At 47.5% G+C, this 16,133-nt stretch overlaps 7 protein-coding genes across 7 annotated transcripts; 4 read left to right on the plus strand and 3 right to left on the minus strand.

The window, feature by feature from the left end:
* Nucleotides 1–810: 810 nt before the first annotated feature.
* On the minus strand, nucleotides 811–2,169 carry N7466_002922 (uncharacterized protein; the record flags this gene model as incomplete). Its single annotated transcript, XM_057162320.1, has 2 exons — nucleotides 811–1,002; nucleotides 1,522–2,169. 2 exons carry the CDS (start codon nucleotides 2,167–2,169, stop codon nucleotides 811–813), a joined length of 840 nt encoding a protein of 279 aa, XP_057025605.1.
* A 225-nt stretch (nucleotides 2,170–2,394) lies between these two features.
* N7466_002923 (LITAF-like zinc ribbon domain-containing protein) lies at nucleotides 2,395–3,307 on the minus strand (the record flags this gene model as incomplete). The annotated part of the gene is made up of 3 exons (XM_057162321.1): nucleotides 2,395–2,638; nucleotides 2,728–3,217; nucleotides 3,283–3,307. The coding sequence occupies 3 exons, from the start codon at nucleotides 3,305–3,307 to the stop codon at nucleotides 2,395–2,397; spliced, it is 759 nt and encodes a 252-aa protein (XP_057025606.1).
* An 893-nt stretch (nucleotides 3,308–4,200) lies between these two features.
* Nucleotides 4,201–5,356, plus strand: N7466_002924 (aldo/keto reductase family protein; the record flags this gene model as incomplete). Its single annotated transcript, XM_057162322.1, has 5 exons — nucleotides 4,201–4,269; nucleotides 4,330–4,340; nucleotides 4,412–4,469; nucleotides 4,539–4,772; nucleotides 4,862–5,356. 5 exons carry the CDS (start codon nucleotides 4,201–4,203, stop codon nucleotides 5,354–5,356), a joined length of 867 nt encoding a protein of 288 aa, XP_057025607.1.
* Nucleotides 5,357–6,483: 1,127 nt separating this feature from the next.
* On the plus strand, nucleotides 6,484–7,478 carry N7466_002925 (alpha/beta fold hydrolase; the record flags this gene model as incomplete). The annotated part of the gene is made up of 2 exons (XM_057162323.1): nucleotides 6,484–6,782; nucleotides 6,848–7,478. 2 exons carry the CDS (start codon nucleotides 6,484–6,486, stop codon nucleotides 7,476–7,478), a joined length of 930 nt encoding a protein of 309 aa, XP_057025608.1.
* Nucleotides 7,479–8,281: 803 nt separating this feature from the next.
* On the minus strand, nucleotides 8,282–8,719 carry N7466_002926 (uncharacterized protein; the record flags this gene model as incomplete). The annotated part of the gene is made up of 1 exon (XM_057162324.1): nucleotides 8,282–8,719. One exon carries the CDS (start codon nucleotides 8,717–8,719, stop codon nucleotides 8,282–8,284), a length of 438 nt encoding a protein of 145 aa, XP_057025609.1.
* A 1,473-nt stretch (nucleotides 8,720–10,192) lies between these two features.
* Nucleotides 10,193–12,731, plus strand: N7466_002927 (alpha-1,2-mannosidase family protein; the record flags this gene model as incomplete). The annotated part of the gene is made up of 6 exons (XM_057162325.1): nucleotides 10,193–10,275; nucleotides 10,349–10,890; nucleotides 10,942–11,375; nucleotides 11,439–12,077; nucleotides 12,122–12,204; nucleotides 12,275–12,731. 6 exons carry the CDS (start codon nucleotides 10,193–10,195, stop codon nucleotides 12,729–12,731), a joined length of 2,238 nt encoding a protein of 745 aa, XP_057025610.1.
* A 648-nt stretch (nucleotides 12,732–13,379) lies between these two features.
* On the plus strand, nucleotides 13,380–15,902 carry N7466_002928 (1,4-alpha-glucan branching enzyme GLC3; the record flags this gene model as incomplete). The annotated part of the gene is made up of 7 exons (XM_057162326.1): nucleotides 13,380–13,422; nucleotides 13,485–13,609; nucleotides 13,698–13,797; nucleotides 13,854–13,966; nucleotides 14,049–14,740; nucleotides 14,817–15,152; nucleotides 15,245–15,902. The coding sequence occupies 7 exons, from the start codon at nucleotides 13,380–13,382 to the stop codon at nucleotides 15,900–15,902; spliced, it is 2,067 nt and encodes a 688-aa protein (XP_057025611.1).
* Nucleotides 15,903–16,133: the final 231 nt, after the last annotated feature.

The raw sequence follows: 16,133 nt of genomic DNA on the forward strand, positions 1-16,133 counted from the left end.
AGACCTCGAGAGTGGCGCCCGAGTGCATTTGTACGGCGCCGCACCTGGCTACGCACAGCAGCCTTTACGTGGTGCCGCGGCATAAGTACCCGGCCCATACAAAGAGCTGAGACGCTCTACGATATAGCCTGGTGAAGTAATCGGCTGTGCTCCTCGGTGAACTGATTACCACATGCACTGGTGATCCCTTCTACCCACGCCGGAACTCTCACACTTTAGCGCCCCTATTCCCACCGGATTTCGGGGGCCATATCAACCTGACATATACGAGTGCAGAGTTTTAAGTGAGGGCTAGGTTAATGCTATAGTGATCGGGACCAGGTACAATGTCAAGTGGCTCGGCTGTTGCTGCGATCAATTGATATTTCCTTGACGACAGTCCATCTTATCAGCCCTGAGCTTAACAGTTGAACCCACGTTTTCATATGATCTACGGTCAGGTCCGCATAGTCATTCGGGGATATGGAAAAACATGCAGAGTGAGCATGAGTCACCTTCAAAATTATCATCGATGAGGACGATTTGGGTATGAAGACAAATTTCAAAGGTGGCTTCAAATTGTTGTGATCACTTGGAATAGGGGGATGATATTCCTAACTATTCCTAACTAGGACGGGGATCTAACCCCGTCTCCTGCGTCACGTGCCCCGCCCTAGTCGAGGGTCACGTAACAGTCCCCGCATCGAAGACTCCGTCGTCCCCGACGAGAGTGCAAGAACAAAAAGCAAGGAAAACATAAGGTAAAAACACAAGTTAGAAATGCGGTCATAACAATCCATACATAGTCGTGGTAATAGCTGCAATCAATAATCATTCCAACGGGTTCTTCCATTCACCACCTTCAACGATCTCGTTGCCATCGATCTCTTCGCATTCCCCCGATTCCTCGTTGAACACGAGGCCCAAGTAATCCCACGGAGCCTCGTGCTCGGTCGGGAAGAACGTGCTTGGTTCGATGATGACGCTCTGAAGTAGTGGCTTGAAACGAACGTTCGGAATCTTCTGGGTACACAGGATCTCATGGGCTAGCAAAGCGGCGGAAGGGTTCGCAGCGAGACGAATTTCTTAAAGCCTTGTCATCGAAAGGGAAAACATTGAAGAAAGGGCTTCGATTTTTATTCTGCCCGGGGGCTGGCAGAAAAAGAGGTTATGTGATTCTTTAATGTATACTAAATAACTAGGGTATGTTATTATTAAAGAAAAAGTATATGTAAATTAAAGGTGTTGTTGTAAAATCTATTACTAGAGCATTGAATAGACTTAAGAACGGACTTGAGAATAGATTTGAGAAGGGACTTGAGAAGGGACTTAGGGGTAGACTTGAGAATGGATTTGAGAGCTTACATAGAAGGGATTATAACTAGGATTTCTGCCCGGTTTCTTTTGCTAATGAATAATATATGTATACGACTTTTATTATTTTGGTGCTAATTTGTAATATTGTAATCGCATTGGATTTTTGAGAGGAAAAAATAGGAATAGATTGGCTCATTCACAGCCTAGTTCTGTCAAATATCTCACACCAGAGTCGATCAGCCACCAAGTTGCAGTCTCATGCATCCATCGAAGTAATCGCTTCTCCAGTGGCATACTCTGCGTTTCATCTGCGAGTCTCCAATTCATGGTCTCAGTACAAAACACCACCTCGTCTCCTTTCTCATAGAAGCTAATGGCGAGTCTAGCATTCATGAACTCCATGTTCTCAAATTGTAAATCAAACTCAACTTGATTGCCGCTGCGCATAATAACACGATATGCGCCGCAGACCAAGTCCCCCTTGTCAAAATCGAGGGCAGAAATATGCGATGATTTGAAGCTCTGCTTAGCCTCTTCGGTTTGACAGAGAAGTCGAATCATCAGGGCCTGTGGGAAATGCGAAAAGGTCGTCATATTGCGACGGACAAGCTTGGTAAATAGTATTTCAGTTGAAATACCAGGGAGAGAGCTGCGAGGCACAGATTTGCAGGTATGGTCATGCAGCGTGTAGTACTGGCCTGTAAATACAGAGTCAGGGATGGACTTGATGCTGCGCGGCTTTGATTTGGGCGATGATAGCCCGCGGTGTGATTCATAATGGATGCGCGATGATAGTCTTTGGTGGGAGATGTAAAAGTACACCATCGACGAGCCTGTAAGCACGGCGCCGATTGTCATCACTAGACGGAACATGATGATGGAGCTTCCACTTGGATTGTGATTTTTCGTGGATTTTGGAGAGTAAAGACGTTGCGGGTTGTGTGACGGCATGAATCGGGAGCTGAACCTTAAAAATACGAGCTTTCTTGGCCATCCCCGTCATGGGTTTTTGATCTTTTTTTTAAATCAGTTATTATACACAAAGGGCGGAAAAAAAAAAGTAAATTGAGGGAAATATTAACTGTTGATATAGCAATGCTAATGATAAGATGTTAGTTCTGGTGTCTGGGGCTGAGCATTCGAAACCAAGCCAGACTCTTGAGTATTAACAGACGGCCGTGCCTTTTGAAGAACGTCGACATAACCTGAATTTTTATGCCAGAATGCAAGCCTCGCATTACAGCCGGGGTTTCCACACCGGTGTTCGACATTTTTTAGCGATGCAATGAGATATGGGATACATCCGAGGCAGCAACAGAAGCAAAATAAAGCAGCGAACAAACTGTGCAAATCATCAGTGACCGTACTTGGCTATGACTTGATAAATGAAATGATCGCAAGCTTCTCATGATCATAAATCATTCGACTTACTGCGTAGTTCCTCCTGATATGAAATCGGTCTTTGTCATTTCCCGCATCCCGCAAACAGGACAGTCGACAGGACATGGAGCCGACTGGATTGATTCCAAAGGCACCGCTGTCGCATATCGTGTTGGCTGACCGAACGGTGTATAGTATATTTGTTGCTGTTGCAGTTGTGGGACTTGTACATGATTGGGCATGGGTTGACCGGGATATGCTTTCTCATTTGAAGCCTGTCCCATAGGCTGTTGACTTGCAGATGGCATCGCTAGTTCGTTGGGGGGAGGTTGCCCACAATATTCTTTCTCTGGCATATCGAGGGAGCTGAGGGGCATTGGCGCGTCTTCGGGTTGGTTTCGTTCGTATATGGGGACGGGAGGGCTTATAGAGGCTGGTATAGGTGGCGAACTGATGGTGCTGGTGCCTTCTGAGGTGTGCATTGGACTGACGGGGCCTATTTTGTCCTGCTGGAGAGTCTCGGCTGGGATCAGGCCTGGTACTGGTCAGGTTTCTTTTCTCCAAGAAAAATCATGCCAAGTGGTGCTAGAAGGTGACTGAACTAACCTTCGCTATCGAGTGTTCTGGCCATAGCGAGCTGTCGACCTTGGGTAGGATTATACGAAGGTAATGATGAAAAGGTCCTATGGATGACGAGAACTGGGAAATGGAAACCTTGGAACGAGAGTATGAAAGTAGAATTGAACCATGTGGCACTGCACTTCTTAATATTTATCGATTGTCTAGGACTTGAATATTCAAATCATACTAAGCTTTAATTAGTGGGATCAACTTGAGTACCTGTGGGGATCTACCAGAGTATTTCCATAGTGGTAACTTGTAAGTTGTCTAGTATGTACTAGTATGTTTCAGCCTTGCCCTTGCCCGGCCCCTTTCAACAGAAGTGGCTTTGTTGTAATTTGAATTTTATTTGAATTTTGAGCACGCTCACGATCCATCTATGTTGTGGATTGCTTATTCTTAGAAGCCCAAGATACACCCTTCTACTCCATTCGGATTGGACTAGCAATCAGGAGCAGAATAAGGCACTCATATCGAATCCATGATTTGCTAGCCCAAACAGGCTCTGGCTCTGTAGATCGTGTGTCTCGGGATCGGAACCCCTTGCTTTGACTGCAAAGCTGTACACAATTCTAGTCATCAAGTATGAATTTAAGGCTTAGATCTAGATTCCGAGTCCCGGAGTCCTGAACCTCTCGGGCTTACTCCATCCAGTTTGTGCCCGAGGCTCCGACCCCACCGATGACTAAGGATACTATTCAACGCAGGTCAACGACAATAGGCAATCAAAATAATATAAGGAGTTAATCGGAAAAGACAATCTAAAATCCGATTATCAAACAATCGTCATCTTGACTTCCAACTTGAAGGCATATAAAGAGTGCTTTCCCACTCCATTTCAAACTCGACTTACTCTTCCTTCTCACCACCCCACCAACACCAACTCCGCTCTTCATGTTAAGAATGGCTTCCAAAATCCACCCCACGATCAAGCTCGCAAGTGGTTATGAAATCCCCAAACTAGGCTTTGGTGTAAGAACCCCTGCAAATCCAAGTGAAGATTGTGATGACCTCACTAACGAGTTACCATAGGTCTACAAGACGTGATTTCCCCGCGATTTACTCATACCTTTATCTCGTTTCACTCTATTGCTTGTTGCTGACTTCCATCAAGTCCAGCAGCTGAAACAGAAGAATGTTGTCTCGCAGCTTTTAAAGCCGGCTATCGCCATGTGAGTCATACGTGCTTTGCCATGCACAAAGAAACCAAGCAGATGGAATCTTACTAACAACACGCATAGATCGATTCAGCCGCCAAGTACTACAATGAAGCTGGCTGCGGCAACGCCATCCGGGCATCCGGAATCCCACGAGATCAAATCTTCTTCACCTCCAAAGTGGGCGACGTGAGCTACACCCAAGCAAAAGCGCAAGTCAACAAGACCCTCGCAGAATCAAAGCTCGACTATATTGACCTCATGCTCCTTCACAATCCTTTTGGTGGATCCGAGAACCGCAAGGGCGGATGGAGAGCCGTAAGCAACTCAATACCAGCCTACTCTTACTCTCGCTGTCATTGTCATTGTCATTGTCAACCGTTAACTAACGACATCCTCACCCGTAGCTTGTCGAGGCCGTAGAGGCCGGCAAGGTTCGCTCCATCGGCGTAAGCAATTACGGAGTGCATCATCTCGAGGAGCTCCAGCAACACATCAGCGAGCTGGAGCAGGAGCGCGGCGGAAAAGGTAAAGGCGGGATCGTGAGTGTTAACCAGATTGAGCTTCATCCATGGCTGGCGCACACCGACATTGTGGACTGGTGCGGGAAACTCGGCATTATTGTCGAAGCGTACTGTCCCATTGTGCGAGGAACTCGTTTTGAAGAGCCATCAGTGAAGAAGCTGGCGGAGAAGTACTCCAAGACCCCTGCTCAGGTGCTTATTCGATGGAGTATTGACAAGGGTTATGTTCCGTTGGTGAAGAGTGTGACGCCGTCGCGCATTGCTGCTAATGCGGAAGTTTTTGATTTTGAACTTACGCCGGAGGAGGTGCAGGAGCTTGAGACGGATGAGTACAGCCCTGTTTCGTGGAATCCAGTTCGTTCTAAGCTGGAGGATTGATTAAATGAGATGGGATGGGGTGGGATTGGATGGATTGAGATGGCATGGAAATGTATTTCTTTCTTGTATGGAGAAACATCATTAAACATCATCATTCAATAACTTTCGTCATATTCTAAGCCCCTGGAACATCTTAGGAGAACGGAACAGTTTTTCCTGATATTTTCTCGTCTTCCGTGCAATTCGTGTGAATGAATTCATCCTTGTGATCCAATCACTGGACGCGCGTTTCTCACTCCACCGCCATTTGCTTGTTGCTTCAGTTCATCTTCTCGAGCGCGAGCTTGTTTCTGTTGTGCTCTGCTGATATGCTTGTTCTTCTTCTTTGTGGCTATTGTTGCTGCGTCCTTCCCAGCAAATATCTTTGATACTTTCTTCAACCAGTCCATCTCTTCGTGTGCTCCCCTCCAATGGCTCGGCTTGTGGGGCGTCGACTGGCTAATCGATTATTGATGGATGTTGGAATCGAATAATTTGCGCGTCTGGGAACTGGAGATATGATATTAGCATTGCAGTTGTAGAATTGAGAGTATTGGGAAGATCAATGTACCGCATAATCATGAGCCAGGGAGTTAGCAGAGAAAGAGGCTAGAGAGCAAGAGTGGGTCACGGCTGACATCTTATACGGAGAATGAGATCTGGACATGCGGCTGCCCAGCCGCATAAGCCTAGCCTGCCTAGGGCATCAGCCCCTAAATCTGGAGAACACCAACTAGTGGTAAGTACACTATTAAGCTACTATATCTAAATCATGAAAAGTTCTTGATCAAAATGGAAGAATTTACTCAACAAATTCTTTCTTTGAATTCTTGTGTTCCACCATGCTTGTTGCATCTACTCTAATTGTTTGTTTACATTTAACTCAGGGGCTCCAACATTGAAGCAGGAAAAACCTTTAACCCGTCTTTTTTTTGTTTTGTTTTTTGGCCCGAAAGCTCAGTGGGGCTGAGTTTCTTATTTTACGTCTCTTGTGTAGATATCATGATCTCATAGGTTTACAGCTTCTCTTTGTTTGACGCTAACCAGTGGGGGCCGGACCGTGCGGGGTCAATAACACGGCTGCGTCAACACCGACTTTATCAAGTCAAGCTTTTCTCTACTTTTGGGACATCGCCACTCCTGCCACTATGGAGCAACCGGAGCCTCAAACTCATACTCCGCCCGACCGTTCCTCCTCCGGTCTATCGTTGTCGTCGGGACTGTCGATGACCGGACCGGGACCACAGGATGCGACTAAGCGAAGGCTATTGTTGATATATATCCATGGATTCGGTGGCTCCGAAACCACCTTTTCTGACATGCCTGTGCACGTCCATAGTGCGTTGGCCGCCTTATTGAGTGAATCGCATGTGGTGTACACTCGTATATACCCTCGGTATAAGTCAAAGGGCGAGTTCCAATTGGCGGTGGACAGGTTCAGCGGATGGTATGTATAACGTGATCATTTGGAAAAAATTAAAAATGAGAAGCTGATGAGGCCAAAACTTGCAGGTTGGCGCCATATGAGTCCGATGATCTAGATGTTATCCTACTCGGACATAGTATGGGCGGGATCATAGCTGCTGATATTGCGCTTCTGCACAAAAAGAAAAGCGAAGAGCCCATGCATCGAATTTTGGGAATCATAAGCTACGATACTCCTTATCTGGGGCTGCATCCTCACGTGGTCTCGACCGGACTTGGGAACCTGTTTTCAAAGACTGATCTGGTCCCAGAGGCACAGGAGTCTCCAAATGCCGCGGACTTTGAGCAGGTCTACGAGGATCCTACTTTCAATCCACCCGATCCGCCTCCTAATTACAATCCTCAATGGCAAGACTCTGACAACAGCTTTATGAAGAGCGCGAAGCAGTTTATTCAAAAGAAGAGGGAACAGAAAAGGGCTCATGATGAAAAGGGCTTGTTATCAATTAAGCGTCTCATGGCACCCATGACATTTGCAGGTGGTGTGAACAACTACGCTAATCTACGTCGACGGTATCAACGCCTCCGTGACTTGGAAAGTGCAGAAGACAATGCCGGGAGAGTACGCTTTATCAATTATTACACCTCAAGTACTCCTCGTCAGAAAGTCAAAGGTACTTACTTGTTCTCTCCCTCTCCTCCTTACCTCCAAAAATAGGTATATAGATCCATTCCTAACTGCTCATTACCAACAGAAGAAGGCAACTCAAATAAGAACAGAACATCGCTTATACCGGGCTTCAGATCATCCACTTCAATCAACCAGCCAAGGGAGCGAGCCTTTTCAGAAACCGCTTCAGTTTCACCTTCCATGACTAGCTCTATTGACAGCTCTGAGACTTTAAATGGCACCAAGCTTCGCAGGTTCTGTCTCTTACCATCTTCTCATTGGAAATACGACGAAAATCGTAACTGGTTCCCAGTGACAATGGAAGACATGTCGGAATTGGAAGCACACATGTCCATGTTTCTCCCGAATCGGCCCGGCTACGATTATCTTGTGGGCGATACGGTGGCTCTAGTAGAGCAGTGGATCCAGCACGACCTTACTCGACGTTTATTGAAAGAACAAGAAGAAGCAACTTGAGAGTTTTAGAATACCCCCATTATCTGGCGGTTTTAACGCAATGCAAAGTTCTGACTTTGGTCATCCTTCAATTGATTCATGACTTGGTATCAAATAAACTGACAATTTGAAAACAAGCGCATGTGTGCATGTACAACACGAACATTTTCACGAATCACAACACAGGGTATCTCATTTCGCACGGATTTGAAAACACTTCACCATCGTTGACATTGGAACCTAGAAAAAAACCAGCAAACGCTTCATCATCATTGAAATGGAAAATCAGGAATCAAAAAACAATCACGTAATTCCGTCGAGACCACGGGAATCTGAAAAGTCGGGACCGATCGAAGCAAACGCTTCATCATCATTGCAATGGAAAAAATCAGGAATCAAAAAACAATAACGTAATTCCATCGAGACCACGGGAATCTGAAAAGTCGGGACCGATCGAAGGGCAGGCCACGGCCCAGGTCAACATCTCTTTGCCACTGCACCAGTATCGACTCAGCCTGGAGATATTGGTGTCTGATGTCGACGAATTCTCCCTCCACATGCCAACTCAAGATGGGGTTTCCTTCTTCCATTTTATCGATAGAGGCGTGAACTTTGTCGTCCATCCATCCCTTTCGCAAGCAGTTTGCCATTCCAGCGGGCCATCGGCTATCGTCTTCTGTGATGTAGATCCGAGCTTGCGTGAGAAGATCCATGTCGGTCAGGCCAAAATGAAGATCCCAGTCGAATTGGACGTGGGCCCAGTTGCCTGTTGGCGGGGGGATCGGAGGCTCCGGTGGCATTACAAGAATCGGCAGTCCGTTGGCCTCCGGCATTTCGTGGTGAACTAATGCCATACTTTCAACAGAACATGTAAGGCTTTGAAGTCTGGGATCGACGGGCTTTTGGACTGTTGGATAAATGAGGAGTACACATGAAGGAGTTGTCACTGGTATTGGTGTCTCTCTGCGTACAACCTGCGTCGGAGGACGAGAGCGAACGATGTAGCCAGGCATTTTTCTAGAAATGGACGCTGAGTCGATTTGTCGTTATGTGCTCGAGTGTGCTTGGGAGTGCTACATCCTAAGATTGGGAATACATAGCTCTCCTGCCTACTCAAATCGGCCGGCCTCAAGCAGAGCGCGCGACAGGCAGGAACGACCTAATAGATACACGACTTCCAAAGTGAGGGTTGACATGTTCCCGAGCATCTATTAAGGGAAGGGTTTGAACGTTTCTACAGTTGAGTCTTCAAAGGAAAGGTATCATATACTAGTATCCATCTATAATGTTTTGGATCTTCACACCCACTTCACATCCCAATTGGGAACAATGAACGGGTCCCCACATATACACAGTGCACCTAAATATTATGTTTTACGTTAGTAATCATCAATATTTATACATATACCTATACCTCCTGTACTTATTTGCAGGTGGATAATGGATGAATCATTTAATTGGCAAATAATAAATAAATCAATGTGGTGTGGAAATCAATAGTATCTCTCTATTGCAGCCAACCAGCGCCACACGTGGTCCCGGTCCCTGATCGGCGCATGTGAGTCCAACACAAATGATTTGGTCACTCCCACTTGAATATCCACATTCACTTTCAAATGCTCAAACATCAGATTCAACTCAAAAGCAATCTGCATTTCTATTTCCCAGAAAAGAATACCACCCCATTTTCAGACGACTCATAGTCCATGGATTGCCCAGGTGCAATATCCCCTGGTCAGAAAGGGGTATACTTCTCGCATGAACCCGAGCAGCTAGTGATATTTACCCAATACAGAAAAATGATTAGTCTTGATATTTGCTTTTGTGGTCATCCTTGGCTTGCTCTTGATTTGTTTCTCCATGATTTTAATCCTAGATGGTGGGTCAGTGGACCTGACATGCTTCTTATCCCCGAGTCTAGGGGGTGAAGCGGAGCCCCTTGGGGAGAAAAGGGCGATGAATCTTTGCCATTTAGGGCCGGATGTCAAGCGGGGGAGACATCTGTTTCCATGAATGTTACCTCGAGGTTCTCGTGCTCTGGTGGTGCTAGGTAAATGGACCACCTGCACCTCTCGCAAGATCGACTGGGCCATTAAAAACGTGGGATTCCCTTGTTCCCCCCCCTTTCCTCGCGACTAAGCCTCTGATGTGACGCGGGGTTTATTTCTCCCACTTCTTGGGGTAGCTATTTTACTTGTCATCTCTGTGCGAGGTCAACAGCTGCTACAGAGCGTGGCTATCAGATCTGTGTTGTACAAGATTCTTTGCTTAACACACGGGTACTCTCTTTCCCGAAGACCTTCACCATGAGACATGCAAAGATGTTAACAGGCATTGCTCTGTTGGCAGTCACGGCAGCGGAGGATTTGACTCAGCATGTAGATATTTTGTACGCTCGTTCAAAACAGCCCTCTCTTTTCTCAAGTGCTCGGATGCCTCAACTAACAGGTCTATGATTACAGTATGGGAACTGAAAGCGGGGGCAATAACTTCCCAGGAGCAGTGCGACCCTTCGGCATGGTTAAACTCGGTCCCGATCTCCTGTTATCAGGAACAGACTCATACTCGGGTTATCTGCCAGATGGTAACTTCTCTGGTTTCAGTATGATGCATGAGCAGGGGACAGGCGGGGCGCCAAAATACGGCACCGTCTCACAGTTGCCCTTGATTGGCAATATCAGTGACCCATTGTCTAACATCACCGTTTCGCGAAAGGGTACCGACGAAGGCTCCGTTGGGTACTATAAGGCTGAGACTGGAGATGGCGTCGAGGTCGAACTGAGTGCCTCTTCGAGAGCGGGTATCTATCGGTATACATTTCCCGCCGGGTCAAAAGGGAATGTACTAGTAGATGTGTCGCACGTTTTGCCTTCCTTCCGCGGCCAGGGCTTGAGTCAAAATTACGAGGGTGGGAATATCACTATCTTCGCTGATGGTCATTATGAAGGTGCTGGCATCTACAACAATGGATGGAACGAGGCACCGGATTGGACTATTCACTTCTGTACGTCTTTCGTGTGTTTGGATGTTGAATACATGTCTAACGGGTTTCCAGGTGGTTATTTTGATTCTGCTGCTACAAGTAACAAGACCTATACGGCAACAGGTGCAGCCAAAAGCGTTGAACAGTCCGGCGGCGTTGCTTCGTCGTCTTCCAACTCTACTCGTGTTGGGGGTCTGTTCTCTTTCAGTGACACCGAAGTCATCTCCCGAGTGGGTATTTCTTGGATCTCAACACAAAAAGCCTGTGACAATGTCAACAGTGAGATTCCAGAGGGAACATCGTTTGCTTCCGTCATTGATGATGCAGTCGCTGAGTGGAACAATGAGGTTTTGTCCAAGGTCACGACAACCAACACCAACGACACCAGCCTCAGTCTACTCTACACCTCTCTCTACTTTATGCATCTGATTCCAACGAACCAAACCGGAGAAAATCCCGGCTGGACATCATCTGAGCCTTACTATCAAGATATCTTCACTTTCTGGGTAAGCAATTTCCATTGACCTGTCTAAAGAAAACCAATAGGAATTGTCACTCATGATACACAGGATCTATTCCGCTGCTCCACTTCCCTAATGCAGGTCCTCCAACCAACCGCATATGAAGAGCAAATCCGTTCCCTAATCGATATCTGGAGAAATGTCGGATACATGCCAGATGCCCGATCTTCCAACTACAACGGCCGCTCGCAAGGCGGTTCCAACGCCGACAACGTCCTCGCAGACGCCTACGTCAAAGGAGTCCGCGGCTCCGTCAATTGGGAAGACGGCTACAAAGCCATGGTCAAAGACGCAGAGGTAACACCTGTAAATTGGCCAATTGACTGGATGGCCCCGGACTCCTCGACCCACGACGGCCGAAGTGCTCTCCCCGACTGGCTCGAGTACGGGTACATCACGCCCACTTTCAGCCGGGCTGTGAGCCGGGCCGTTGAGTACGCGTATAATGACTTCGGCCTGTACCAAGTTGCGTCTGGGCTGGGCAAGACGGATGATGCACAGACTTATCTGAACCGCTCACGTAACTGGAGGAATCATTGGAATCCCGACCAGACTTCGCTGGGCTACTCGGGCTTTGTGGTCCCGCGCAATACCTCTGGCTTTATTGAGACTGATCCGCTGACTGATAGTGGGTATTGGGGCGATCCGTACTACGAGGCTAGCTCTTGGGCTTATTCGTTTGCGGATGTGCATGATATGAAACATGTTATTGAACTGATGGGGGGAATGAGACTGTTGTCTCTCGATTAGACACCATGTTCACTGACGGCGCCAGTGGATCGAGTGGCACTATTTTTGACCCAACCAACGAGCCGTGAGTCTTCTTTTTCATATCCGTATGGAGCCTTGAATTTGATTTGAGACTAATGTGTTTGTTCTTGCAGAATGTTCAATCTCCCTTATCTGTACAACTTCGTCGGTCGACAGGATCTGGCCGTCTCGCGGTCTCGCAAGGTCGCCAAGGAAGACTATACTACCGGTGTCTCTGGACTGCCCGGCAACAGTGATGCAGGAGCTATGCAGACCTGGTTACTCTGGAACATGATCGGCTTGTACCCGATCACTGGCCAGACAACCTTCCTCATTCACTCACCCTGGTTCGCGTCCATGACCATTGATCTAGGCGATGATAAGACTCTGGAGATCACGTCCACGGGCGGCGATGGCAATGGGGATAGTGATATCTATGTCCAAAGTCTCAAGGTCAATGGCCAGGTATGGAAGAAGAGCTGGCTGACTTGGGACGACATCTTTGCTCAAGGTGGCACACTCGAGTTTGAGCTGGGGCCGACCGCAGTTAACTGGACGACGGGGGAGCTGCCGCCAAGTCCTGCATCTTGAATACTCCAGCTAGAGTGAGGAAGCGATACGGGTTTAGTATAATGAGGAGGGTTGGTTTATATTTCTTGTATATGATTTTTCTCAAATTCAATATGGGAGCTTACATTTAGTTCATCGTTGGTCGTTGGATTTTACGACCGGATCTGATTACGAGAAAACTAAAGTCTAAAGCATCCCAACAAGTTCATTTGGCCCCTTTTTACTTGTATTTTTTTCATTTTTCTTTCTTAGTTTCTTAGTAAACTTGGTTGCACCGCGCCAGGCCAGGAACGGCGTTGCATCATCAGAAGCTCTGCATTCGGGAATATCGTTGTTTCGGGGTCCAATGTATTTTGTATATAACTTTACAGCATAGAATATCTAAGTGAATATCTCCAAAAGCCAATGATAGTAATAAAAGAAAAAGAAAAAACAATAGCTATTAATATCCTATGATGCTCCAGAGCAAAAAGTAGGCAGAAGAAGTTGAAAAGTGGGCAGCCCAGACACGCGGGGCCCGAGCTCTCCGCAATCCCCACTCGCAATTACAAGCTGCCGCAGCCAATCACCCCCCAACAGCTAAGACGATAAACGTTGAGAGGGGTTGTCACCTTCGCCCCCTCTTCTTTTCAACTCTCCAAGATTTCAAATTCTGCTTTTTTAAACACAATGGCATCTCTGGAAGCTGCCGATATTCCCGCTGATGGGACTGGTAAGGAGAAACCTCCACTAATTGACCTTGCTCGAAAGCGTAATGCTAATTGATAATCGCAGGTGTTCTCAAGCTCGACCCGTGGCTGGAACCTCATGTCGACGTGCTGAAGCACAGATACAGCTTGGTCAAAAAGTGGACCAACGATATTGATCAGTCTGAAGGTGGTTTGGACAAGTTTAGCAAGGTAAGTTGCACCTTGTCGGGTAGAATCCATCGGACTGCAACCGGATTCGCAGAATACTAACGTGAACTGCTGTTGCGTCGAATTTTAGGGTTATGAAACATTTGGCCTCCACGCACAGCCAAATGGCGATATCACATACCGCGAGTGGGCGCCTAATGCCGTGCAGGCATCCTTAGTTGGCGATTTCAGTACGTGCTCTGTCGAGAAGCTATGAGGTTGTACATCATTACTGAGACTGTGACAGACAACTGGGATACCAATGCGAATACTATGACCAAGGATAACTTTGGGGTCTGGAATGTCACTGTGCCTGCGAAAGGTGGTGCGCCAGCTATTCCCCACGACAGCAAGATCAAGGTAAGTGGAGACCCACCATAGCTGCATCTTCCCCAAAGCTATCTCAGATCTCGATACTAATATACATTTTCTCTGTTTAAAGATCACAATGGTTCTCCCCAGCGGCGAGCGTGTATACCGAATCCCAGCCTGGATCAAGCGTGTCGTCCAAGACCTGAACGTCTCCCCAGTATATGACGCCGTATTCTGGAACCCCCCTGCCAACGAGCGCTACAGCTTCAAGCACACGGCGCCCAAGAAGCCCGAGAGTCTGCGTATCTATGAAGCCCACGTTGGCATCTCCTCCCCGGATACCCGGGTTGCTACTTACAAAGAATTCACGAAGAACATGCTGCCTCGCATCAAGAATCTGGGATACAACGCTATTCAGTTGATGGCCATCATGGAGCATGCATACTACGCTAGCTTCGGCTACCAGGTTAATAACTTCTTTGCGGCTAGCAGTCGCTATGGGTCTCCTGAGGACCTGAAGGAGCTTATTGATACCGCGCATAGCTTGGGCTTGGTTGTCCTGCTTGATGTGGTGCACAGCCATGCGTCGAAGAATGTCGCAGATGGTATCAATGAGTTTGACGGTACCGATCACCTTTACTTCCACGAGGGTGGTAAGGGTCGTCATGACCAGTGGGATAGTCGACTGTTCAACTATGGAAACCATGAAGTGCTGCGCTTCCTCTTGAGTAACCTTCGTTTCTGGATGGAAGAGTACCGGTTTGATGGATTCCGATTCGATGGAGTCACTAGTATGCTCTACGTCCACCATGGAATTGGCAGGTACGTGAAATCTATTTTCTTTTTTTTTTCTTTTCTTTTCGGCTTTATCTGAAACTCTGCTAACAACATCCCATAGCGGCTTTTCTGGCGGATACCATGAATACTTCGGTCCGTCCGTTGACGAAGAAGGTATCACATACCTGACTCTTGCCAACGAAATGCTGCACAAGCTCTACCCCAACTGCATCACGGTTGCAGAAGATGTCTCCGGCATGCCAGCCCTGTGTCTCCCCCACGCACTCGGCGGTGTCGGCTTCGACTACCGCCTCGCAATGGCCGTCCCAGACCTGTACATCAAGCTCCTGAAAGAAAAGGAAGATTCCGAGTGGGACATCGGCAACCTAGCCTTCACATTAGTAAACCGCCGACACGGCGAGAAGACCATCGCCTATGCCGAGAGCCACGACCAAGCGTAAGTCACCAACCCCAAATGCCACTCGTCCCCCCTCCCCCCCTTCCTTCCAACAAACACACTTGCAACATACTTACAGTTTTTCTGCACAGTCTGGTCGGCGACAAGACCCTTATGATGTGGCTCTGCGACAAAGAACTCTACACACACATGTCCACGCTGAGCGAATTCACCCCCATAATCGAGCGCGGCATGGCCCTGCACAAAATGATCCGCCTGATAACCCACGGCCTAGGCGGCGAAGGCTACCTCAACTTCGAAGGCAACGAATTCGGACACCCCGAATGGCTCGATTTCCCCCGCGAAGGAAACGGCAATTCCTTCTGGTACGCCCGTCGCCAGCTGAACCTCACAGAGGACAGCCTGCTGCGGTACAAGTTCCTCAACGACTTTGACCGCGCGATGCAGGTCAGCGAGGAGAAGTATGGGTGGTTGCATTCTGCGCAGGCGTATATCAGCTTGAAGAACGAGGAGGATAAGGTTCTGGTCTTTGAGCGGGCGGGTTTGCTTTGGATCTTTAATTTCAGTCCTACTGAGAGCTTTACGGATTATCGGGTTGGCGTTGATGTGCCGGGCACTTATCGCATTGTTCTTGATACGGATGAGAAGCAGTATGGTGGTTTGGGGAGGAATGTTAAGGAGACGAGGTTCTTTACGACGGATATGCCGTGGAATGGTCGGGCTAACTTCACGCAGGTCTATCTTCCTACGCGGACTGCTTTGGTCCTGGCTTTGGAAGAGACTCTGTAAGGGAGAGGATATTATTTAGTGCCTGGATTTGTTTCAGCAATGTTGGCCAGATTGAATAGGGAGCTTGTCGTGAATAATTACTAGAATGAATACATTTGAGCGTGAAACAAGTATTGATAATAATGTTGGGGTGTCATTTTGTAGTTAGCCCATGAGCCTCTATGTAGTTATGTGAACCTCACCTCCAAAGCCACCCTGCCCTGTTACCTGTATAGGTAATGGGAGCAAAAG

The sequence above is a fragment of the Penicillium verhagenii genome (assembly GCF_028828195.1).
Source record: "Penicillium verhagenii strain IBT 33310 chromosome Unknown utg000003l_segment0_segment0, whole genome shotgun sequence".
NCBI lineage: Eukaryota > Fungi > Ascomycota > Eurotiomycetes > Eurotiales > Aspergillaceae > Penicillium > Penicillium verhagenii.